We start from the raw sequence: 27,858 nt of genomic DNA on the forward strand, positions 1-27,858 counted from the left end.
TATATAAGTAACCTTTCCCTGTAGCACAGCATTAAAGTTGTATGGAAGTTTTCAAATAAATCCGTCGTATGCCAAGTTGTGCACCAACGGTTTCTTATAGTCCAGAGACAATCCAAAAGCATGAAGAATGTGGAGCAGCGCTGAGTCATGCCAACACCAGACGACAAAGACTCCACAACTCCCTCACTTCCAGATGCTCATCAAACTACCATACCACAATGAACTCTCACACGGGAAACAATGACCCAGTGACTGGTCGTATAGTGCATACTCCGGATGGCTAAATCAATATGGAACTTATTCTGTTAAATCCAAGTGGAAGACACCGACGTAAGGACGACTCTGGTCCAGGCCAAGGAGGCTCTCTTGTGCCTCCAGTTCTTGGGGACATAGTATGTATGGTCTGCGATGCTCACCTCGGCCGGACATGCTGGTGAACAACTTGTGAGCTGCTCTTGAGAACGATTCACAGAGACTGAGTTTGCTCATGGCATCGAAGTCGCCTCCGATGTTTCTGAAGTGGACGTATTCCTGTGCATCTGTCTCGTCCACTCCATCTGTCATCTCTGTCTCGTCCCTCTCATCTGTCATCTCTGCCACGTCCCTCCCATCTGTCATCTCTGCCACGTCCCTCCCATCTGTCATCTCCGCCACGTCCCTCCCATCTGTCATCTCTGCCACGTCCCTCCCATCTGTCATCTCCGCCACGTCCCTCCCATCTGTCATCTCTGCCACGTCCCTCCCATCTGTCACGCCCATCCTGTCTGTCATCCGTAAGCAAGTGTTTACGAACGTCCTGATGTTGGCTGAGGAGAGGGTCTTCCTCAGGAGGTGCGGTTTCACCCTGGAGACTTTGTTCGTCAGGAGTCTCTCCACCACATACGACAGAGGTTCTCTGGCCAGGCGGAACACGGCCTCGCAGTTCTCCTCGGGGGGGAGTTCAAAAGCCTCCGCATTGCCTCGCCTTCCTCCTGGTTTCCTCGGACGTCTCGTGCAGTTCCTCTTGCTTCCTCTCTTCCTGGTCGCCCCTCTGGGCTGGCGAGGAACATATGGATGCTTCCTCTCTCTCTTCTTGCGTGGTGGAATCCTAAATGGCCAGAGTGGGTCTAGTTCACACCTGCAAATACAACTTATGGGTTATGGAAATTTTGCCATATGCTAACGCGTGTGCGTGGGTGTGTGTGTGTGTGTACATTCATACACACCTCACGAGTCAAATACTCCCTCCCCTCCTCCCCCTTCCTACGACAAAGTCAACTGCAAATGGGTGATGTTTATATGATATACTTTCTTATCTTCTTCAATCCCACCCAATCATTTCAGCGTTGTGGTTATCATATCATGGTTATTTCACTCATTCTTCCAAGTTGGTCACACCCACCTATCCATACCCACTCGTCCCTGGAGCTCACAACACAGTTCTCACAGTCAGTTTCAGCCATCCCGCTCCACGTACGCCTACATATGTCTGAGTCTCTTAACAAGAAGTCATCTGACAGTTGCCTTATGTTCACTTGTTCAAACACTGTGTTGTGCAAATTGTTCTTCTTGTTCAGCGTATTCCTACCTATGTACTGGAAAAGAGTATATGCTTGTAAATCTGGCACAACTTATGTACTAGAAAGCTATTCTAAGCTTGTATAGAAAGCTATTCTAAGCTTGTCTGGAAAGCTATTCTAAGCTTGTACAGACAGCTATTCTAAGCTTGTATGGAAAGCTATTCTAAGCTTGTATGTAAAGCTATTCTAAGCTTGTATAGACAGCTATTCTAAGCCTGTATAGAAAGCCATTCTCAGCTTCGATCTCTAACGACTAATTCAGTGTTGCAAATGTTGACAGTGTGCACTACCCCGTTCCCTTTACTCCATACTTGCAGTGTATTTTGTCTACCTTTCCTGCTCACTGCACAGTACGCTGGCCTGCCTGCACGAACTTTACGATAATATTACCCGACCACTGCTGCTGACGTCAGTCACTCTACACTCCACTAGGAACCTGATTGTAACCCCATTCATGACTTTGTTGTTATGAACAACCATAAGTAAACAGGCCTCACACCCGCTGAGTGAGCCGTTGATACATAAAGACCAGAGCAGGACCCAGGACACACCCTTGCAGTCATCCATCTCTAACTTCCCATTCTTTTAAACATGTCTCTGGTCATACTATTCTCAGACACCAGCTACCTTATCATCCATCGCTCATCTGACCCGTATCTTAAACCGCCTGCATTCCAGTGGCTGGAGAACGAAGTAGGTGGCCCAGTAAAAAATACCGTACGCAACGCATGCTGCATGAGACGTTCTTGTGGTGTTTAGATACGTCTGAGAGTATGTACAGGCGAAGTGTAGAGAAGATATGGAATGCTAGACAGAAGGAAGTACAAAGGGCGTGATGTGCAGAGAGTACATGGTGCGAAGATAATGCTGAAGTGGTTCTATCATGAGAGGATGCACCGGGAAGAGAGGCAGGTGGAGGCAAGTGGCGAGCCCTCTCCCTCCCTCCCTAGCCCAGCCTCAGCAGGGGAACAACGCCTCGAAGATAACCTGCGTACAGCAGCATCATAGACACCTACTGTACGTCACTGTTCATGATGCTCTCCCTGTACTGTACAACATTACTGTACATAAAGTTCTCCCTATACTGTACAACATCATTGTACATGAAGTTCTTCCACCACTATACATGAAGTTCTTCTACTGTACATCACTGTACATGGTGCTCTCCCTATACTGTACAACATCACTGTACATGATGTTCTTTACTGTACAACATCACTGTACATGATGTTCTTCCTCTATGGTACAACATCACTTTACATGAAGTTCTTCCACTGTACATCACTTTACATGAAGTTCTTCTACTGTACATCATTGTACATGAAGTTCTTCCACCACTATACATGAAGTTCTTCTACTGTACATCACTGTACATGGTGCTCTCCCTATACTGTACAACATCACTGTACATGATGTTCTTTACTGTACAACATCACTGTACATGATGTTCTTCCTCTATGGTACAACATCACTTTACATGAAGTTCTTCCACTGTACATCACTTTACATGAAGTTCTTCTACTGTACATCATTGTACATGAAGTTCTTCCTCTATGGTACAACATCACTGTACATGAAGTTCTTCCTCTACGATACATCACTGTACGTAAAGTTCTCACTCAGTTACAGCTGTTTATCACGCTTGTAAAACATGACTTGGTTCTTGAAACTGCTGCTAATAAATCTATTCCCATCGAGCTATATAAATACTTGTATGATAATTAATTGTTCTACACAAATCCTAACTCATGAGGAGTGATTTGTACAACGTGACTGTGTTTTGTCTCTTGGTGATGATATATTCTCTTTCACCTCCGTGATGAACCAATGCGTGTGCCCGAGAGGAGTATAAAAGATAGAAGTCCCAACGGTTCGTGCAACAATGTTCTCCAACTTCCTCAGGCAGGAAGTCATCCACTTGCTTACTGAGTGTCATCCCCAACACTATACACAGCACACTTGTCAGTCTAGTCTGTAGTTCCCTGTTTCTTTTTTTTAGGAGTTAGAACATTTATCTTCTCTCCCATGGCATTAAATCCTTCTCTGGTAACACCCACACAATATTTCACACGGCAAATCAGGAATATTTGCACACATTTTCAGCACATATATATATATATATATATATATATATATATATATATATATATATATATATATATATATATATATATATATATATATAGGGGATAAGGGAGAAAGAATTCTTCCCACGCGTTCCCCACGTATCGTAGAAAGCTACTAAAGGGGAGGGGAGCGGGGAGCTAGAAACCCTCCTCTCCTTGGATATTAGCTTTCTAAAAGGGGAAACGGTAAACACATAGTACAGCTATAAGACTTTACAGTAAGCACATGGTACAGCTATAAGACTTTACAGTAAGCACATGGTACAGCTATAAGACTTTACAATAAGCACATGGTACAGATGCAAGACACTACAAAACACATGGTACAGCTATAAGACTTTACAATAAGCACATGGTACAGATGCAAGACACTACAAAACACATGGTACAGCTATAAGATATTACAATAAGCACATGGTACAGCTATAAGACTTTACAGTAAGCACATGGTACAGATGCAAGACACTACAAAACACATGGTACAGCTATGAGACACTACAGTACACATATGGTACAGCTGTAAGACACTACAACACACAATGGTACAGCTGTAAGAGACTACAACACATACATGGTACAGCTGTAAGACACTACAACACACACATGGTACAGCTGTAAGACACTACAACACACACATGGTACAGCTGTAAGACACTACAACACACACATGGTACAGCTGTAAGACACTACAACACGCACATGGTACAGCTGGAAGACACTACAACACACAATGGTACAGCTGTAAGACACTACAACACACACATGGTACAGCTGTAAGACACTACAACACACACATGGTACAGCTGTAAGACACTACAACACACACATGGTACAGCTGTAAGACATTACAACACACACATGGTACAGCTGTAAGACACTACAGCACACACATGGTACAACTATAAGACACTACAGCACACACATGGTACAGCTGTAAGACACTACAACACATACATGGTACAGCTGTAAGACACTACAACACATACATGGTACAGCTGTACGACACTAACTACAGTGGAAAGGAAAGTAACCCACCTAAAATGGTATTCATTCTTGTACTGGTTTGACCCAGCCTTGTCCAGAGAAGCCAACTCCGCCATCTGCTTTTCACTTAGTTCAAACGTCCAAACTTTCTGCAAGTAAAATGTCAACATTGAACAGGAAGGTTCTAGAGAAATGAAACCGCAAAACACACACACACACACACACACACACACACACACACACACACACACACACATATGGCTTCCGTGGTTAGCGTAATAGATCATAAGTCAGCATCGGTCCGCTGGGGATCGGAATTGTATGGGTTCGAACCCTAAGCGTGGTAATCGGCCCACATCCAACACAGGTGGCTAAGGCTGGGGTATCTGCATGTGTAGACACACATAGGAGTAAAGAAATAGTACATATATGCAAGGTTAAGAGACGGGGCAACATGAGGGTAAAACTCTCTCCTTGTAACACACAAACAGTAATCATACATATACACATAAAATGGGTGGCAGGGTGGCGACGTGAATGGATGAAGGCAGCAGGTATGAATATGTACATGTGTATATATGTATATGTCTGTGCATGTATATGTATACGTTGAAATGTATAGGTATGTATATGTGCGTGTGTGGGAGTTTATGTATATACATGTGTATGTGGGTGGGTAGGGCCATTCTTTCGTCTGTTTCCTTGCGCTACCTCGCTAACTCGGGAGACGGGGATTAAATCTCAACATCACACTTGATATCCAGGTCAACCGCCGCCACCTGACCCCCTCCCCCCTTTAATCACTCTCCCTTACAAGGGTTACGACCAGTCATAGCAGACAGTGGTGGGCCTACACTGATCGGTGTTGTACGGCGGGAACCAAATATGATGTTGAGATGTGAATACCTTTGTTAAGTACTGGCACTTGATGATGCCATCAGGAACACAATGTGAGCATGACGTAGCACCAGGAACACAATGTGAGCATGACGTAGTACCAGGAACACAATGTGAGCATGACGTAGTACCAGGAACACAATGAGAGCATGATGGATGTACCAGGAACACAATGTGAGCATGATGGATGTACCAGGAACACAATGTGAGCATGACGTAGTACCAGGAACACAATGTGAGCATGATGGATGTACCAGGAACACAATGTGAGCATGACGTAGTACCAGGAACACAATGTGAGCATGACGTAGTACCAGGAACACAATGTGAGCATGACGTAGTACCAGGAACACAATGTGAGCATGATGGATGTACCAGGAACACAATGTGAGCATGATGGATGTACCAGGAACACAATGTGAGCATGATGGATGTACCAGGAACACAATGTGAGCATGATGGATGTACCAGGAACACAATGTGAGCATGACGTAGTACCAGGAACACAATGAGAGCATGATGGATGTACCAGGAACACAATGTGAGCATGATGGATGTACCAGGAACACAATGTGAGCATGATGGATGTACCAGGAACACAATGTGAGCATGACGTAGTACCAGGAACACAATGTGAGCATGACGTAGTACCAGGAACACAATGTGAGCATGACGTAGTACCAGGAACACAATGTGAGCATGATGGATGTACCAGGAACACAATGTGAGCATGATGGATGTACCAGGAACACAATGTGAGCATGATGGATGTACCAGGAACACAATGTGAGCATGACGTAGTACCAGGAACACAATGTGAGCATGATGGATGTACCAGGAACACAATGTGAGCATGACGTAGTACCAGGAACACAATGTGAGCATGACGTAGTACCAGGAACACAATGTGAGCATGATGGATGTACCAGGAACACAATGTGAGCATGATGGATGTACCAGGAACACAATGTGAGCATGACGTAGTACCAGGAACACAATGTGAGCATGATGGATGTACCAGGAACACAATGTGAGCATGATGGATGTACCAGGAACACAATGTGAGCATGACGTAGTACCAGGAACCAATGTGAGCATGATGGAGTACCAGGAACACAATGTGAGCATGATGGATGTACCAGGAACACAATGTGAGCATGATGGATGTACCAGGAACACAATGTGAGCATGATGGATGTACCAGGAACACAATGTGAGCATGATGGATGTACCAGGAACACAATGTGAGCATGATGTAGTACCGCTAGGAACACAATGTGAGCATGACGTAGTACCAGGAACACAATGTGAGCATGATGGATGTACCAGGAACACAATGTGAGCATGACGTAGTACCAGGAACACAATGTGAGCATGATGGATGTACCAGGAACACAATGTGAGCATGAGGGATGTACCAGGAACACAATGTGAGCATGACGGATGTACCAGGAACACAATGTGAGCATGACGTAGTACCAGGAACACAATGTGAGCATGATGGATGTACCAGGAACACAATGTGAGCATGACGTAGTACCAGGAACACAAGTGAGCATGACGTATGTACCAGGAAACTATGTGAGCATGAAGGATGTACCAGGAACACAATGTGAGCATGACTGGATGTACCAGGAACACAATGTGAGCATGACGTAGTACAGGAACACAATGTGAGCATGATGGATGTACCAGGAACACAATGTGAGCATGACGTTAGTACCAGGAACACAATGTGAGCATGATGGATGTACCAGGAACACAATGTGAGCATGATGAAGTACCAGGAACACAATGTGAGCATGATGATGTACCAGGAACACAATGTGAGCATGACGTAGTACCAGGAACACAAAGTGAGCATGATGGATGTAGCAGGAACACAATGTGAGCATGACGTAGTACCCGGAACACAATGTGAGCATGATGGATGTACCAGGAACACAATGTGAGCATGACGTAGTACCAGGAACACAATGTGAGCATGACGTAGTACCAGAACACAATGTGAGCATGACCGTAGTACCAGGAACACAATGTGAGCATGATGGATGTACCAGGAACACAATGTGGAGCAATGACGTAGTACCAGGAACACAATGTGAGCATGACGTAGTACCAGGAACACAACTAATGAGTCATGACGTAGTACCAGGAACACAATGTGAGCATGATGGAGTACAGGAACACAATGTGAGCATGACGTAGTACCAGGAACACAATGTGAGCATGACGTAGTACCAGGAACACAATGCGAGCATGATGGATGTACCAGGAACACAATGTGAGCATGACGTAGTACCAGGAACACAATGTGAGCATGATGGATGTACCAGGAACACAATGTGAGCATGTATGGATGTACCAGGAACACAATGTGAGCATGACGGTAGTACCAGGAACACAATGTGAGCATGATGGATGTACCAGGAACACAATGTGAGCATGATGGATGTACCAGGAACACAATGTGAGCATGACGTAGTACCAGGAACACAATGTGAGCATGACGTAGTACCAGGAACACAATGTGAGCATGATGGATGTACCAGGAACACAATGTGAGCATGACGTAGTACCAGGAACACAATGTGAGCATGATGGATGTACCAGGAACACAATGTGAGCATGATGGATGTACCAGGAACACAATGTGAGCATGACGTAGTACCAGGAACACAATGTGAGCATGACGTAGTACCAGGAACACAATGTGAGCATGATGGATGTACCAGGAACACAATGTGAGCATGATGGATGTACCAGGAACACAATGTGAGCATGACGTAGTACCAGGAACACAATGTGAGCATGATGGATGTACCAGGAACACAATGTGAGCATGATGGATGTACCAGGAACACAATGTGAGCATGATGGATGTACCAGGAACACAATGTGAGCATGATGGATGTACCAGGAACACAATGTGAGCATGAGGTCGTACCTTGAGGGTCTGTTCATAACAGTTGTGCTCCAGGTCGTATATGAAGGGGACATCAGACTGGATGAGGTGCCTCATCAAGACGACCTGCGCCGGTACTCGCAGCTTGCTGGCCATCCTCACTACCACCAGCTCCTTGGTCAGGGACGGCATCCAAGTGCTGCTGCCACACACACGAATGTATACATGGTTAGTGTGACACAGGCCACCACGCAGGTGTGGCGTGGCCTGCAAGGCGCTGGTACAGGGCACACCTGTCCAATCTATCTACATGTGAACGCGTAGACGGACACATGAAGGAGGGGGGGATACAACAGACCAATCTATCGCCTAGCTGGCCACCAAGTTGCTGTGCAATCGGTCGACGGAGGGCGACCAGGGAAGGAGCTCGTCCGTGTGAAATGATCAATATTGATCAGATGTGTCCGTGTATGTTGGGGGGGAAGTGGCACATGTCATCCACAGACAGCGGATACCTCAGGGGTTCATATCACCAAGGGGGTCACGTAATCAATATAGGTCATTACCACCAGGTGTCACATTAGTCATCACCAGGTGTCATGTCAGTGGTCTGGGTCATGACCAGGTGTCATGTCAGTAGTCTGGATCATGACCAGGTGTCATGTCAGTGGTCTGGGTCATGACCAGGGGTCACGTCATCACAGCCAGGGACAGAACCAGCGTCATGGGTCAGTACTTACGTTGACGGTGAGGCACGCATCCACCACACATCATCATCTCATAATGGACTCCAGATAACAGAAGGACAACTGGCCTGTGAGAAGGATACCTTCATATGTGTACACCAACACTCCAGTATGAGTCCTACACTGCCCTCCCTCCTACAACACAGTGCCCCGCTGCTACACTGCCCTCCCTCCTACAACACAGTGCCCCGCTGCTACACTGTCCTCCCTCCTACAACACAGTGCCCCGCTCCTGACACTGCTAGAAATCACATCTTATCAAAAGACCCGCAAAGTAAATATACATCTGTACTGTGCTGTCCTACTACACTGCACGGTAATTAATGACACTACACACTGATAATGCTTCCTTTTTGGTCGGCATTTTTCTAAGGTTGACATATATATATATATATATATATATATATATATATATATATATATATATATATATATATATACATATATATATATATATACCTATACATTTCAACGTATACATACATATCCATACACAGACATACATGTATACACATGTACATAGTCATACTTTCTGCCTTCATCCATTCTCGTCGCCACCCCGACATACATGAAATAACAATCTCCTCCCCCCGCATGTGCGCGAAGTAGCGCTAGGAAAAGACAACAAAGGCCACATTTGTTCACACTCAGTCTCTAGTTGGCATGTACAATGCACCGAAACCACAGCTCCCTTTCCACATCCAGGCCTCACAAAACTTCCCATGGTTTACCCCAGACGCTTCACATGCCCTGGTTCAATCCATTGACAGCACGTCGACACCGGTATACCACATCGTTCCAATTCACTCTATTCCTTGCACGCCTTTCACCCTCCTGCATGTTCAGGCCCCGATCACTCAAAATCTTTTTCACTCCATCTTTCCACCTCTAATTTGGTCTCCCACTTCTCCTCGTTCCCTCCACCTCTGACATATATCCTCTTTGTCAATCTTTCCTCACTCATTATCTCCATATGACCAAACCATTTCAAAACACCCTCTTCTGCTCTCTCAACCACACTTTTTATTACCACACTTACTCGATCAAACCACCTAACACCACATACTGTCCTCAAACATCTCATTTTCAGCACATCCACCCTCCTCCGCACAACTCTATCTATAGCCCACGCCTCGCAACCACATAACATTGTTGGAACCACTATTCCCTCAAACACCCATTTTTGCTTTCCAAGATAACGTTCTCGACTTCCACACATTCTTCAACGCTCCCAGGACTTTCGCCCCCTCCCCCACCCTATGATTCACTTCCGCTTCCATGGTTCCAACCGCTGCCAAATCCACTGCCAGATATCTAAAACACTTCACTTCCTCCAGTTTTTCTCCATTCAAACTTACCTCCCAGGGCCACCATGTTAAAGATGCCTCTGCCCATTTACTGCTGCTTCCCCATTCCCCCGAGTCTCCTGCCTGTGTGGTGGTGCTCAAGTCTACCTCACTCTCCCACACGCCCTCACCTTCTGCTCGTGACTCTCCCACGACCCACTCATCCCTCCTGATTCCCACACTCAACCTGCCCCAGATCACACATCATCAGACGAGCATTTATCTTCAACATTTCACTCGGCTATAGTACTGGGTGAAGCTCTATTCACAAGAGGGACTGGTGAAGTCAGGTGCTTAGGAGGAGGAGGAGGAGGAGGAGGAGGAGGAGGAGGCCATCCTTCGCGAGGAGGTGAGTTGGGGAAACACCACACACACACGTTCACTCCCAAGTCAATAGAGAGTCCCCATGTTGGCACCAGAGGTAGTGAGAACCCTGCCTGTCACAGTGGTTCTGGAGGACTCTCACATCACCCGCCCATCTACAAACATCACACCTTAATATGATGATAGTGGAGACTCTCCACCAGATGGGGAGGGAGAGGCTCACAGGTGTAGTAAAGCCCTCTCTCTGTACCATTCAAATCAGAGACTCGCACGGAGGGAGACATTACTAGTGAGAGGGTAATGAGGGAGTACAGACGTGAGGTCAGGTGAGTGAGTACAGGAGAGCGAGAGGGGTCTCACATGTCCTCATTCTTGTTGCCAAATGGATTCACAGCCACCACAGGGATGCCCCTCTCCCGGCACATCCTCCGCAGCTCGGTCTGCATGTTGTACAGGTTGATGTCCGCCTGTACCACGCTAGGCGGGACCTTCGCCACTGAAATACAGAACAGGGGAAGTATAAGATAACATGACGCTACGCTCAATACCATCTCCTGGTCAATATACTTCCTATAAGAGGAAAGAACACATAACATAATGCTACGCTCAGTACCATCTCCTGATCAATATACTTCCTATAAGAGGAAAGAACACTCTCTTCTTCCCGACAATGTTTCCTCTTTTACGAGAATTTCTACAAATCTTCACCCCTAGCCTCCACAAGATAGCGATCAGACATCCCACCAGCTGCCCCTTTCAGAACATTAACATCCAAAAGTCTCTCTTTTACACGCTTATCAAATAATATGGAATCCAATAATGTCCGCTGACCATCTCTCCAGATCACATTCGTATGCTGGTGTACATACCTCTTTTAAACCAGGTATTTCCAATCAACAGACCCTACCAGCACACAACTCCACAAGTTGTTCATCATTTCCATTCACAACACTGAATACCTCATGCCCCTCATTTATACCCTCTACTGCCACATAAGCTGAACCAGGGCATGTGAAGCGTCCTGGGTAAACCATGGAAAGGTCTGCGAGGAATGGACGTGGATAGGGAGCTGTGGTTTCGATGCATTACACATGACAGAGAAGGGATGTGAGCAGATGTGGCATTTCTTCATCTGTTCCTGGCGCAATCTCGCTAACAAGGGAAATGACGATCAAGTATGAAGGATATATACATTATAATTATCATTATACTTTGTCGCAAGGAAACAGACGAAAGAATGGCCCAACCCATCCACATACATATGTATATACATACACCCCCAAACATACACACATGCATTCCTATACATTTCAACGTATACATACAAAGACATATACATATATACATATGTACACATTCATTCATGATGCCCTCATCCATTCCCGTCGCCATCCCGCCACACACACACACACACACACACACACACACATATATATCCCCTGGGGATAGGGGAGAGAATACTTCCCACGCATTCCTCGTGTCGTAGAAGGCGACTAAAGGGGACGGGAGTGGGGGGGCTAGAAACCCTCCCCTCCCTGTATTTCAACTTTCTAAAGGGAAACAGGAGTCACGCGGGGAGTGCTCATCCTCCTCCAAGGCTCAGATTGGGGTGTCTAAATGTGTGTGGACATAACCAAGATGAGAAAAAAGGAGAGATAGGTAGTATGTTTGAGGAAAGGAACCTGGATGTTTTGGCTCTGAGTGAATCGAAGCTCAAGGGTAAAGGGGAAGAGTGGTTTGGGAATGTTTAGGGAGTAAAGTCAGGGGTTGGTGAGAGGACAAAAGCAAGGGAAGGAGTAGCACTACTCCTGGAACAGGAGTGGTGGGAGTATGTGATAGAGTGTAAGAAAGTAAACTCTAGATTGATACTGGTAAAACTGAAAGTAGATAGAGAGAAATGGGTAATTATAGGTGCATCTGCACCTGGGCATGAGAAGAAAGATCATGAGGGCCAAGTGTTTTGGAAGCAGCTGAGTGAGTGTGTTAGTAGTTTTGATGCACGAGGCCGGGTTATAGTGATGGGTGATTTGAATGCAAAGGTGAGTAATGTGGCAGTTGAGGGAATAATTGGTGTACATGGGCTGATTAGTGTTGTAAATGGAAATGGAGAAGAGCCTGTAGATTTGAATGCTGAAAAAGGGCTGGTGATTGGGAACACCAGGTTCAAAAAGAGAGATATACATAAGTATACGTATGTAAGTAGGAGAGATGGCCAGAGAGCGTTATTGGATTATGTGTTAATTGATAGGCGCGTGAAAGAGAGGCTTTTGGATGTTAATTTGCTGAGAGGTGCAACTGGAGGGATGTCTGATCATTATCTTGTGGAGGCGAAGGTGAAGATTTGTAAAGGTTTTCAGAAAAGAAGAGAGAATGTTGGGGTGAAGAGAGTGGTGAGAGTAAGTGAGCTTGGAAAGGAGACTTGTGTGAGGAAGATTGAGTGCAGAATGGAAAAAGGTGAGAGCAAAGGACGTAAGGGGAGTGGGGGAGGAAAGGGATGTTTTTAGGGAAGCAGTGATGGCTTGCGCAAAAGATGCCTGTGGCATGAGAAAGGTGGGAGGTGGGCAAATTAGAAAGGGTAGTGAGTGGTGGGATGAACAAGTAAGACTGTTAGTGAAAGAGAAGAGAGAGGCATATGGACCATTTATGCAGGGAAATAGTGCAAATGACTGGGAGATATATAAAAGAAAGAGGCAGAAGGTCAAGAGAAAGGTGCAAGACGGGAAAAAAGAGGGCAAATAACAGTTGGGGTGAGAGAGTATCGTTAGATTTTAGGGAGAATAAAAGATGTTTTGGAAGGAGGTAAATAAAGTGCGTAAGCGAAAGGAACAAATGGGAACATCGGTGAAGGAGGATAATGGGGAGGTAATAACAAGTAGTGGTGATGTGAGGAGATGGAATGAGCATTTTGAAGGTTTGTTGAATGTGTCAGATGATACAGTGGCAGATTTAGGGTGTTTTGGTTGAGGTGGTGTGCGAAGTGAGAAGGTCAGGGAGAATGGTTTGGTAAACAGAGAAGAGGTAACGAACGTTTTGCAGAAGATAAAACCCGGCAAAGCGGCGGGTTTAGATGGCACTGCAGTGGAATTTATTAAAAAAAAGGGGGTGACTGTGATCCTGACAGGTTGGTGAGGATATTCAGTGTATGTATGGCTCATGATGAAGTGCCTGAGGATTGGCGGAATGCATGCATAGTGCTACTGTACAAAGGCAGAGGTGTAAGTTTGTTGAGTATTCTGGGAAATGATGTGGGAAGGAGTTGATTGAGAGGGTGAAGGCATGTAGAGAATATCAGATTGGGGAAGAGCAGTGTGGTTTCAGAAGTGGTAGAGGATGTGTGGATCAGGAGTTTGCTTTGAAGAATGTAAGAAATACTTAGAAAAACAAATGGATTTGTATGTAGCATTTATGGATCTGGAGAAGGCATATGATAGAGTTGATAGAGATGCTCTGTGGAAGGTATTAAGAGTATATGGTGTGAGAGGCAAGTTGCTAGAAGCAGTGAAAAGTTTTATCAAGGATGTAAGGCATACGAGTATGAAGGGAGGATAATGACTGGCTCCAGTGAATGTCTGTTTGCGGCAGGGATGCGTGATGTCTCCATGCTTGTTTAATTTGTTTATGGATGGGGTGGTTAGGAAGGTGAATGCAAGAGTTTTGGAGAGAGGGGCAAGTATGCAGTCTGTTGTGGATGAGAGAGCTTGGGAAATGAGTCAGTTGTTGCTCCCTGATGATACAGCGCTGGTGGCTGATTCGGATGAGAAACTGCAGAAGTTCGTGACTGAGTTTGGTAAAGTGTGTGAAAGAAGAAAGCTGAGAGTAAATGCGAATAAGAGCAAGGTAACTATTAGGTACAGTAGGGTTGACGGACAAGTCAAATGGGAGGTAAGTTTGAATGGAGAAAAACTGGAGGAAGTGAAGTGCTTTAGATATCTGGGAGTGGATTTAGCAGCGGATGGAAACCATGGAAGCGGAAGTGAGTCATAGGGTGGGTGAGGGGGTAAAGGTTCTGGGAGTGCTGAAGAATGTGTGGAAGGCGAGAACGTTATCTCGGAGAGCAAGAATGGGTATATTTGAAGGGAAAGTGGTTCCAACAATGTTATATGGTTGCGAGGCGAGGGGTATAGATAGGGCTGTATGGAGGAGGGTGGATGTGTTGGAAATGAGATGTTTGAGGACAATATGTGGTGTGAGGTGGTTTGATCGAGTAAGTAATGAAAGGATAAGAGAGATGTGTGGTAATATAAAGTGTGGGTGAGAGAGCAGAAGAGGGTGTACTCAAATGGTTTGGTCACATGGAAAGAATGAGTGAGGAAAGATTGAAAAAGAGGATATATGTGTCAAAGGTGGAGGGAACGAGAAGTGGGAGACCAAATTGAACATACAGGAGGGTGAAAGGTGTGCAAGGAATAGAGTGAACTGGAACGATGTGGTATACCGGGGTCGACGTGCTGTCAGTGGACTGAACCAGGGCATGTGAAGCGTCTGGGATAAATCATGGAAAGTACTGTGGGACCTGGATGTGGAAAGGGAGCTGTGGTCTCGGTGCATTACACATGACAGCTAGAGACTGAGTGTGAATGAATGTGGCCTTTGTTGTCTTTCCTGGCGCTACCTCGCGCACGCGGGGGGGAGGGGGGAGCCATTTCATGTGTGTCGGGGTGGCGACGAGAATGGATGAAGGCAGCAAGTATGAATATGTACATGCGTATATATGTATATGTCTGTGTATGTATATGTATGCCTAAGTTGAAATGTATAGTTACGTACAAGCATATGTGGGCGTTTATGTATATGCATGTGTATGTTGGTGGGTTGGGCCATTCTCTCGCCTGTTTTCCTTTCGCTACCTCGCTAACGCGGGAGACAGCGGCAAAGTATAATAAAATAAACAACATGAGAGCATGAGAGAGAGAGAGAGAGAGAGAGAGAGAGAGAGAGAGAGAGAGAGAGAGAGAGAGAGGAGAGAGAGACAGGAGAGAGAGAGAGACAGGAGAGAGAGAGAGACAGGAGAGAGAGAGAGACAGGAGAGAGAGAGAGAGAGAGAGAGAGAGAGAGAGAGAGAGAGAGAGAGAGAGAGAGAGAGAGAGAGAGAGAGAGAGAGAGAGAGAGAGAGAGAGGAGAGAGAGACAGGAGAGAGAGAGAGAGAGAGAGAGGAGAGAGAGGACAGGAGAGAGAGAGAGAGAGAGACAGGAGAGAGAGAGAGACAGAGAGAGAGGAGAGAGAGAGGAGAGTGAGAATCAGCCCCATTTTAGCATCACCGATAATCTTGACTTATTTACAGACTTATCTAAAGAGACAGCCACTGGGGACCGCCACTGGGGGACAGCCACTGGGGACCGCCACTGGGAACATTCACTGGGGACAGGGCTGCATCCACCCAACAGCCTCACCACGGTACACCACTACAGTGGGAGGAAAACTTACCTTTCAGGATGCCTTCGATGTGCGCCTTGGAGAAGTGTCTTAGGCCGATGTGACGCACTCTCGAATTCTTACACATAACCTGCGGGAGAGCCACATACTGAACAGCTCAGGTATCAACAGTACGATGGAGTGGAACATCACAAGGCTATCTACCTACGTACCTATGGGCAAGTCAGGTCCTGTACACACGACACACCTGCCAACCGTGTGATGATAAACATCTCTGATGGTAACTTCACTGGGGTCAGGCACAACCCGAACCTTGCTCACGGGTGGATTGTATTTCCATCCATTTCCAACGTTGCATTATCAAGAAAAAATATGATTAGGACTCCGGCCACAATACAGTGTGATGCCTGCACTAAATCATGACTAGTTACAGCAAGCGAGACACATACACCGATAATGGAAAGGATCATCCATTTTGCGCGTGATCAAGTATATTCCTATGAGTCCACGGAGAAAGTGAAACACGATAAGTTCCCAAGTGCACTTTCGTGTAATAATCACATCATCAGGGCAGATACAAGAAAGAAATATAACAGTCACTTGATATACAACGAAGGCTTAAGCAGCATAAGTATAGTATAAGAACAGGACAGAATCAAATGCCTTGTTTAATCACGTTAAAAACTATGATCATTGTACTGACTGGAGTATTGCCATCTCAGTTATCAACTCTAACTCTAGTACCACGAGAAATATCAATGAATCTTCTATTATTAAATACACAAAGAATTATAACCTTAATATTAATGAAGGTCGTCACTCAAACTTAGCAGCAGGTCAAGGAGGGAGGATATATGTGTCAGAGGTGGAGGGAAGGAGGAAAAGTGGGAGACCAAGTTGGAGGTGGAAAGATGGAGTGAAAAAGATTTTGAGTAATCGGAGTCTGAACATACAGGAGGGTGAAAGGCGTGCAAAGAATAGAGTGAACTGGAACGATGTGGTATACCGGGGTTTACGTGCTGTCAGTGGATTGAACCAGGGAATGTGAAGCGTCTGGGGTAAACAATGTTAAGGTCTGTGGGGCCTGGATGTGGATAGTGGAAGTGACTACAGAACCATGGTGGGGTTGATGCGAGCCACTGGGCGTGGGCGAGGGTTGACCTCCTGAGTGCATTACGAAAACTGAGGAAGGTGAGCTTAGGCAAAGATGGGTCTGTCTGAGGGTATGGTTCTCCCGAGATCGCTGTACAGATGCAAGTCGTGGGCCCTGAGCACAGAAGTGCACGGAAGGTGGTCGGATGTGCTGGAGAAGTGAGGCCTGAGGGCGCGATGCGTTGTGAGGCGCTCCGTGCGATCCAGGAATGTCAAAGTGACAGGTGTGGTATAAGACAGTGCAGGAGGAGGACAGGGAAAGCGGACTAGCGTGTGCTGAAATGATGACCGCCATAATGGATACCATGACAGAAGACAAACTAGGACGAACTTCGTCAGAAATGAAGGAAGAGAATGGAGGGAAAAGAAACGATCAGGAAGGATTTAGAAGGATGGGGTGACAGAGGCTTTGGATAATCTTGGTCTGAACAGTAGGGAGGGTGAGAGGCGTGCATGGGATAAAGTGAACCAGATCAAGGCGATGTATGAACGCCGTGTTCGGCCTCCAATGAGGACAAAACCTAGCCAAACAAACTTGACCTGACTTGAGAGTGAGTTCGGTCTAGCCTAAGTTTACCTGACGTGTTTATGTACAATACCTGCCCAGGTAAGACGGCTGTACAACTCACCATCTTCTCCATACGTTTCCACATAAGCCATAGGTTCTGCTGTATGATGGGCTCCACTTTAAGTATGCCAGTCTCTGGCTGCCTCTCAAACAGCTCATGAACAGGCTCGTACCCAAGTTTCTTATTATCCGGGTCGACCTCGTAGTATCTACGAATGTTGGCATCTGTGGAAGCAATGGAAGACTAGTTTAACCTGGGAAACAACAGGTACTCTATCCCTCCCCCCACACCTCCCCAGTGTACAGTCACCTCCCTCCCACGTGTGGATGGTACCCTTCAGCATATTCCCTCCATCCCCTGTGTGTATGGTACCCTCCAGCACATTCCCTCCATCCCCTGTGTATGGTGCCCTCCAGCACATTCCCTCCATCCCCTGTGTGTATGGTGCCCTCCAGCACATTCCCTCCATCCTGTGTATATGGTGCCCTCCAGCACATTCCCTCCATCCTGTGTATATGGTGCCCTCCAGCACATTCCCTCCATCCCCTGTGTGTATGGTACCCTCCAGCACACTCCCTCCATCCTGTGTATATGGTACCCTCCAGCACATTCCCTCTATCACGTGTGTATGGTGCCCTCCAGCACATTCCCTCCATCATGTGTATATGGTGCCCTCCAGCACATTCCCTCCATCCCTTGTGTGTATGGTACCCTCCAGCACACTCCCTCCATCCTGTGTATATGGTGCCGTCCAACACATTCCTTCCATCACGTGTGTATGGTGCCCTCCAGCACATTCCCTCCATCATGTGTATATGGTGCCCTCCAGCACATTCCCTCCATCCCCTATCTTTTTACGTTGGAGGCTGCAGTCACGGACTCAAGTCCACATCAAGGCCAGGTCTTACGTGAAATATACAAAGAATTATGAAAGGGGAAAAGAATAGACAAGTGAAAGTATTTACGAATTTTGGAGGAAGCGAAAAACTTGTCTCTTAAAATGTTGGGAAAGACAAAAGAGGGGAGAGAATTCCAAAGCTTCGAGGCGTAGGTAAAGAAGCAGATATCAAAACGGCCCACCCTTAAGTTGCCGGTGGCCACACTGTAAACATGTAACCCAGCAGCTTGCCGAGTTCTGTACTGAGGTGGCTCATCCTAGTACAGTGCTGTACTGAGGTAGCTGGTCCTGATACAGCACTGTACTGAGGTGGCTGGTCCTGGTACAGTACTATACTGAGGTAGCTGGTCCTGGTACAGTGCTGAACTGAGGTGGCTGGTCCTGGTACAGTCCTGAACTGAGATGGCTGGTCCTGGTACAGTCATGTACTGAGGTAGCTGATCCTGGTACATTACTGTACAGAGATGGCTGGTCCTGGTACAGTACTATACTGAGGTAGCTGGTGCTGGTACAGTGCTGAACTGAGGTGGCTGGTCCTGGTACAGTACTGTACTGAGGTAGCTGATCCTGGTACAGTACTGTACTGAGGTAGCTGGTCCTGGTACAGCACTGTGCTGAGGTGGTTCGTCCTGGTACAGTACTGTACTGATGTATGTCGTCCTGCTACAGTACATAGTACAGTTCTCACCTGGCGTAAACGGGTTCTCCAGGAACAGGAGGTCCACTGAGCTCAGGTCAAGGCGCGTCAGGAAGGGAGGCAGGCTCTTGTGCATCATTGGTCCCAGGCGGGTCGAGATGTGCATCTGAAGAAAAGGTTCATGTCGTCAGCTGGGCACAACTAGGTCGAAAATCATTCACAATATTCGACACAGTCGTTCGTGTTGCATCATGTTGTTCCACGCACTCAACAACCACATTCTCCTCCCACAGCCTGAACAACCACATACTCCACCCACAGCCTGAACAACCACATACTCCACCCACAGCCTTAACAACCACATACTCCACCCACAGCCTCAACAACCACATCCTCCTCCCGCAGCCTGAACAACCACATACTCCTCCCACAGCCTCAACAACCACATACTCCACCCACAGCCTGAACAACCACATACTCCTCCCACATCCTCAACAAACACATACTCCTCCTACACCCTCAACAACCACATACTCCATCCACAGCCTCGACAACCACATACTCCTCCCACACCCTCAACAATCACATTCTCCTCCCACAGCCTCATCCACATTCTCCTACCACAGCCTCAACAACCATATACTCCGCCCACAACCTCAACAACCACATGATCCTCCTACACCCTCAACAACCACATACTCCAGCCACAGCCTCAACAACCACATACTCCTCCCACATCCTCAACAACCGCATACTCCTTCCACCCCCTCAACCACATACTCCTCCCACACCCTCAACAACCACATACTCCGCCCACACCCTCAACAACCACATACTCCTCCCACAACCTCAACAACCACATACTCTGCCCACAGCTTCAAACAACATGTCTCCATCTACAGTGGTGGGTGGGGAGGAGCCTTATGCTTTACTATCCTGTCTCCATCTATAGCGGTGGGTGGGAAGGAGCCTTCTGCTGTACTATCCTGCCTCTATCCATAAGCATTGGAAGAGTATAACACTAATATAGCCCATCAGCTGGAAAAACCTCGTCAAAGGCCATCACATGTATCATCTGGCTTCTCCACAAACACCTGTCTATCAACCTTCCTCTCTGGTGTACACATTTCCACATACCCCACTTAAACACACCGAAACAGTTTCTTAAAATCAATCAATAACCTTTATATCAAAATCCTCATCATTTATCATTCCACACTTTACAATCTTATCACACAATCCACTCCATGCAAACTTCGGTGTACAGAACACATGTTTATCGACACAAATTCATTCCAAGAAAACGGTTTATAAAAATCTACAAATTGAGCGACGCTGGAGACGTGGCCTCTCTCATCCTCCAACCGTTGTAGAGCAACGTAATGCGACGAGTGAGTCGCCTCAACCCTCTTACCGTCGTAGAGATGAAGAACTTGTCCTTATAATCTCGTCTTCTGCCCAGCATTATGTCTTGGTTGGGCACGTCAGACGGCTTGTAGCGGCAGATGTAATCATAGCCATACTCAATCCTGTCCCACATCCTGGGGAACACTTCCTTGTCGATGGGAACCTCAAAATGTCGTAGTCCGTGCTCTATGGCTTCTTCTATCAGGCCAAGAAAAAAATAGTTCACCTGAGGAGAGGAGAATAATAATAATAATAATATAATAATAATAATAATAATAATAATAATAATAATAATAATTAAGGGTCCCATATATGTATTTCCCGCGTGTCATAAAAAGCTACTGAAGGGGACGGGAGCGGAGGGGCTGAACCTCCCCCTTCTTGTATTTTCAGTTTCCAAAAGACGGAACAGAGGACTGAGCCAAGCGGGGGTGCTCATCCTCCTCGCAGGATGAGGTGTCTAAACGTGTGTGGATGTAACCAAGATGAGAACAGAGGAGAGAAACCTGGTTGTTTGGGCTCTGGGTGAAACAAAGCTAAAGGGTAAAGGGGAAGAAAGGTTAGGAAACGTCTAAGAAATAAAGACAGGGGGCTGATGGGGAAGAACAAAAGCTAAGGAAGGGACAGCACTACCGCTGAAGCAGGAGTTCTGGGTGTGTATGGAAGTGAGCTCCAGACTGATGCCGGTAAATATGAAAGTGGATTGCACCTGGCCAAGAAAAGAAAGATCATGAGTGGCAAGTGCTTGGGGCGTAGTTGAGCGAGTGTGTCAGCAATTCTGATGCAAGAGACCCGGTATTAGTAAAGAGTGATTTAAATGCAAAGGAAAGTAATGAGGCAGTTGAGAGTATCATGAGGGGGTATGGGGGTATTCAGCAGGATAAATGGAAATGGTGACCAACTTGTGGAATTGCATGTTGTAGAAGAATCTGTTGATTGGGAATACCTGGTTTTAAAAGAGGAACACACACAAGTAAATATACATAGGTAGGGAAGATGGTCAGCGAGCATAACTGGATGACTCAGTAATTGACTGGCGTGCAAAGAGAGGCTCTTGGATATGATCGTGCTGAGAGAGGCAGCTGGTGGGAAGTCTGATCATCACTTGTTGGAGACGAAGATTTGTGAAGGTTTGCAGAAAAGTGCAAATGATACGGGAGAGAAGAGAGAAGTGAAAGTAAGTGAGCTAGGAAAAGAGACTTGGGTGAAAAAGTATCAAGATAGACTCAGGTTAAAATGTCTAAAGGGAGTGGGTGAGGAATGGAAGGTATTTAAGGAGGCAGTTCTTGGCAAGGGCGAGAGAAGTGTCTGGCATGTGCGTGGTCAGCAAGGGTGTGGTGAGAGGACGGGGTTATGTTGCCAGCGGATAAGAAAAGAGAGGTATATGGGCGGTACTAACAAGGAAGACCTGATTGGGAAGATGTACAAAAGAAAGTGACCGGGGGGCCAACAGCAAGGAGCAGGGGTTGGAAGAAAAAAAAAAAGAGCAAATGAGAGTTTATATGAGCGAACATCGGTGAACTTTAGGGCGATTAAGATGTTTTGCAAGTGAGTTAAGAGTGAAAAGAGAAGAAAAGGGAACATCGGCGAAGGGGGCAAATGGAGAAGTGGTAACAGGTGGTGATGAAGTGAGGAGATGGAGTGAGTACCTTGATGGGTTAAGGAGGTATGCGAGGTTAAAGACTAATGAAAAGTGGTTTGGTGAAGACAGAGGTGGTGAAAGTCTTACGTGAGGTGAAAAGTGGCAAGGCGGCTGGAGTGGATGGTAGTGCAGTTGAATTTCGTAAGAATGGTGGTGAGTGTGTTGTTGACTGGTTAGTTAAGATTTTCAGTGTATGTATGGATCATGGTGAGTTGCCTGAGGATTGGCCGAATGTATGTATAGAGCCAGTGTATAAAGCCAAAGGGGACAAATGTAAGTGTTCAAACTACAGAGGTTTAAGGTTGTTCAGAGTACCTGGTAAGGTGTATGGGGGGAGTAGTGAACGAGAGGGTGAAGGCATGTACAGAGCATCACACCGGGAGATATGATGTGGTTTAAGGAGTGGTTTAGGAAGTATGGATCAGGTATTCACTTGGAATATATGCGTGAGATATACTTGGAAAACAGAAGGATCTGTATGTGGCATTTAAGGATCTTGAGAAAGCATAAGATAGGTTTTAAGAGTATATGGTGTGGGAGGTAAGCTGCTAGAATCAGTTAGAAGTCTTTATCAAGAGTGTAAGGCATATGTACGAGTAGGAAGACAAGAGAATGAGTGGTTCCAGGAGAAGATGGGTCTGCAGCAAGGGTGTGTGATGTCACCATGACTTTAAAATGTTCTAAATTGGGTAGTGAAGGAGGTAAATTCAAGGGTCCTAGAGAGGGGAGGAGGCTAAGAAGTGAGCCAGCTGTTGTTTGCTGATGATACAGCAACAGTGGTGGATGTGAGAGAAACTGTAGAACTTGATGTCTGATTTGTGGGAGGGTGTGTGATGAGAAGTTGAGAGTAGGTATAAATAAAAGCAAGGCTACTTGGTTTAGCAGGGTCTTTACTTGGAGTGGTAGACTGAATGGAGAAAAATTGGAAGTAAATTGAATTAGAATCCTGGGAGCGGACATGGCAGCGAATGGGTCGATGGAAGCGGGAAGTGAGTCATAGAGTTGATGAAGGCGCGAGGGTTCTGGGAGCACTGAGGATGTGTGGAAAGAGAGTACGTTATCTGGCAGGGTGAAAATTGATATGCTTGAAGGTAAAGTACTCCAAACAATGTTGTATTGATGTAAAGCATGAGATATAGATGAAGATGTACAGAGGGGGTATGTAGGAAATGAAATGTTTGAGGACAATATGTGGTGTGAGGTGGTTTGATCGAGAAAATAATAAAAGCATTAGAGAGAAATGTAATATGAAGAGTGTGGTAGAGAGCTGAAGGTGTGTTGAAATTATTTGGACATCTGGAGGAAATGAGTGAGGAAAGATTGATGTATGTGTCAGAGGTAGAGGGGACAAGAACAAGGGGTAGACCAAATTGGAGGTAGATGGATGGAGTGGAAAAGATCTTGAGCGATCGGGGCCTGAGCATGCAAGAGGGTGAGAGGCGTGAACGAAATTGAGTGAACTGTAACGATATGGTATACCGGGGTTATCGTGCAAGTCATAAGACGAGCAGGACATGTGGAGCGTCTGGGGTAAACCATGGAAAGGTCTGTAGGGGCTGGATGTGAAAAGGGAGCTGTGGTTTCGGTGCACTGCACATGACAGCTAGAGAATGGATGTGAGTGATTGTGGCCTTTCTCGTCAGTTCCTGGCGCTACCTCGTTCACGCAGGAAACAGCCAAAAAAAAAAAAGTATGAAGGGGGAATAATGTTAATACTAATAATCCTGTGGTCACAACTTTCTTTCATACCTGTATGCCATTTACTGCGTAAGCAGGCAGGGAAGCCCTTGGAAAACAGCAACGCCCTCCTCCCGCATCCACTCTAGCTACCATGGCTACTGCGCCGACATCAGAGCACCCTACCCTCATCCAGGTCCTACAGACCTTTCCGTCGTTTACCCTGACCACTTTATATGCCTCTGCTCAACCCTCAACCTTAAAGCATCTCTCTGCCCGTTCTCCTTGGTCCCTCAACCTCCGACATGCATACCATCTTAGTCAGTTTCTCCTCACTCATGCTCTCAGTATGTCCAGACCATTCCAGCACACCACACCGTCTTATCTCCTCACTCACCCTCTCCATATGTCCAGACCTTTCCAGCACACCACACCCTCCTCAGCTATCTCATACATACTCCTATTACTACCACTCGTCTCTCTCACCTTTACTATATATCAGATCGACCTTCCTCACACCACGTATCGTCCTCAAACATTCCAACACATCCGCCCACTTCAGTACTTGTTGTTCTAAGGCCCAAGCCTCGCATCCATACATCACTGTTGGGACGACCATACCATAATACAGGGCCATCATTATCCTTATAGACAGAGGCATCTCTCTCCACGACCTCCATTGTGCACTGAGGACCTTAGCCTCCTTATGCGTCCCATGCTTACTTCAGCTTCCATGGTTCCATTCGTTGCCATGTCCACTCTCTGGTATCTCAAGATTCTCTTCACTTCCCCCAGGTTTCTCTCGTTGAAACTTACACTCCAACCAAAGTTTCTGTCTTCACAGATAATGTGATTTCATTCACATTAAGCCTTCACCGTTCACACTCACCTGAACTCAGACACCAGATTCTACAGTATATCACTTAAACCTGCCACTAAAGCAGTGTCATCAACAAACAGCAACTGAATCACCCCCCCCCCCTACACACACCCGAAGATCTGGCCTTACCTCGCATTCACTTAGCACCCCATCGATAAACAGATTAAACAGCCATGGTGGCATCACGTATCCCAGCCACAGACCGACCTTCACCTGGAACCGCTCAGCCTCCTCTCCCACTCGTAAACAAACCTTACTGTCTTGATAAGAAGGTCACTGCTTCCAGCAGCTTCCCTCCCACACCATATATTCGTAAAATTTCCAAAACACAATCTCTATCAACCCTCTCATACGCTTTCTCTAGCTCTTTAAGTGCCACAGACATATCCCTCTGTAAATTCTCTTAACACAAATTCTTCAAAGCAAACGCCTGATTCGTACATCTTCTACCACTCCTAACACTACTGTTCCTCCCCAGATCTGATGCTCTGTACACGTAACCACCTCCTCAATCACCACTTTTCCATACAACTTACCAGGTACACTCATCAGTCTTGCATTTCTGCAGTTCGAACATTCATTTTTATCCCCACTGCCTTTATACAATGGCACTATACAGGCTTTCCGCCGATCCTCAGGTACCTTACTGAAAATCCTAACCAATCAAGAACACTTGTCACTCCCTTTCTTGAGAAATGCAAGAGCAAAATCCCATACACTCCAGCCGCTTGGCCGCACTTCATTTTACGCAAGATATTCATCACCTCTACTTTTTTCATTGAACCACTCGCCTAGACCCTCCACGTCTCAAACACCCCAGATCTGCCGCCCTGCCATCTACCAGACTCATTAATCCTTCGAATTAATCACTCCAGCTCCTTTGTCTGTTACCATTTATGTTCCCATTCTTTACCTTGTTCTCCTAACAATCTTCACCTTATTCTCACTGAAGTTTGCCGATACTCCTTCACTCCAACTCCATTTTCCTTATACAGTGGACACAATCCTCTCAATGTCTACTAAACATCATTTAGTCTAGTTTCGCCATTTCTCCATAAGATAAGCTTGATCTGCATCATCCGTACATTTGAAACGAAACTAAACCCTGACCAGGTTTCTCTAGGTTGCCGGCTGCAATCAACCACTACAGCTTTCTAGTTTCGTACGAATGACAAACGTATCATCATGATATGACTCCAGTTCGTCTGTTGGTCAAGCATCCACAAATGAAAGAAGACCTGGACGTGTAATATGAAAACAGCTCATATCCCCGAACGTAAATCTCAAATCCAACGAAGGAAGCTTTATTTACTCTTGTCGAGTTAATCCTTCGATCACTATACCCTCCTACGGAAACCAAGTCGTAAGTCCTGGCACTTCAAAAGACACATAATCCCCCACAATCAGTACAATCTATCTATCCAAACTGGTGATCAGTTAAACATTACAAAATATGATGTCCAGTATTGGCTATTCTCTCTGACGTCAAACCCAGCCATGTTACTGTTAGGTTATAAGCATCAAACAGATTGGACAATCTCATACGCTAGGCTTGACACTTCCAACCACACCAATCATGCTAGGCTTGACGCTTCTTCATAGGAATATCTTGATCAAACGCAAATTTGTGATGCTTTACAAGGTATATATATATATATATATATATATATATATATATATATATATATATATATATATTTTTTTTTTTTTTTTTTTCATACTATTCGCCATTTCCCGCATTTGCGAGGTAGCGTTAAGAACAGAGGACTGGGCCTTAGAGGGAAAATCCTCACCTGGCCCCCTTCTCTGTTCCTTCTTTTGGAAAATTAAAAAAAAAAACGAGAGGGGAGGATTTCCAGCCACCCACTCCCTCCCCTTTTAGTCGCCTTCTACGACACGCAGGGAACACGTGGGAAGTATTCTTTCTCCCCTATCCCCAGGGATAATATATATATATATATATATATATATATATATATATATATATATACTTATTTATTTTACTGTGTCGCTGTCTCCCGCGTTAGCGAGGTAGCGCAAGGAAACACGAAAGAATGGCCCAACCCACCCACATATACATGTATATACATAAACGTCCACACACGCACATATACATACCTACACATCTCAACGTATACATATATATACACACACAGACATATACATATATACACATGTACGTAATTCATAGTCTGCCTTTATTTATTCCCATCTCCACCTCGCCAGACATGAAATAACAACCCCCTCCCCCGCATGTGCGCGAGGTAGCGCTAGGAAAAGACAACAAAAGCCACATTCGTTCACACTCAGTCTCTAGCTGTCATGTAATAATGCACCGAAACCACAGCTCCCTTTCCACATCCAGGCCCCACAAAACTTTCCATGGTTTGGTACCAGACGCTTCACATGCCCTGGTTCAATCCATTGACAGCACGATATATATATATATATATATCGCTTGAAATAGTTACATATACATCACTTGACCTTTGACACAAATATTATCATGCATCACGTGTGTCTTACCTTACTGCAGGTTATACCGATGAACGGCATTTTCAGATCATCCTTCAGTGTTATACACTTATTCATCTTCAGTCATGTATGGACAGGTGAACGATCGTAACACACACACACACGGAGAGCAACAATCGTATCGTCCGCCATTAACCTTTTACGTTAAGTAGCGGAGTAATACATAGCCTTCTGTGGTGTACACATGAGATGTCTTTCTCT

The 27,858-nt window shown here is 45.8% G+C and overlaps 1 protein-coding gene across 1 annotated transcript; it reads right to left on the reverse strand.

Moving 5' to 3' along the window:
* Positions 1–5: 5 nt before the first annotated feature.
* On the reverse strand, positions 6–27,787 carry LOC139747023 (uncharacterized). Its single transcript, XM_071658760.1, has 9 exons — positions 27,649–27,787; positions 20,931–21,149; positions 19,568–19,682; positions 18,042–18,205; positions 16,312–16,390; positions 11,248–11,383; positions 8,514–8,670; positions 4,721–4,818; positions 6–1,117 (listed from the first exon to the last, which is right to left on the reverse strand). Exons 1-9 carry the CDS (start codon positions 27,712–27,714, stop codon positions 298–300), a joined length of 1,854 nt encoding a protein of 617 aa, XP_071514861.1. The 5' UTR covers positions 27,715–27,787; the 3' UTR covers positions 6–297.
* Positions 27,788–27,858: the final 71 nt, after the last annotated feature.

The sequence above is a fragment of the Panulirus ornatus genome, chromosome 67, assembly GCF_036320965.1.
Source record: "Panulirus ornatus isolate Po-2019 chromosome 67, ASM3632096v1, whole genome shotgun sequence".
Lineage (NCBI taxonomy): Eukaryota > Metazoa > Arthropoda > Malacostraca > Decapoda > Palinuridae > Panulirus > Panulirus ornatus.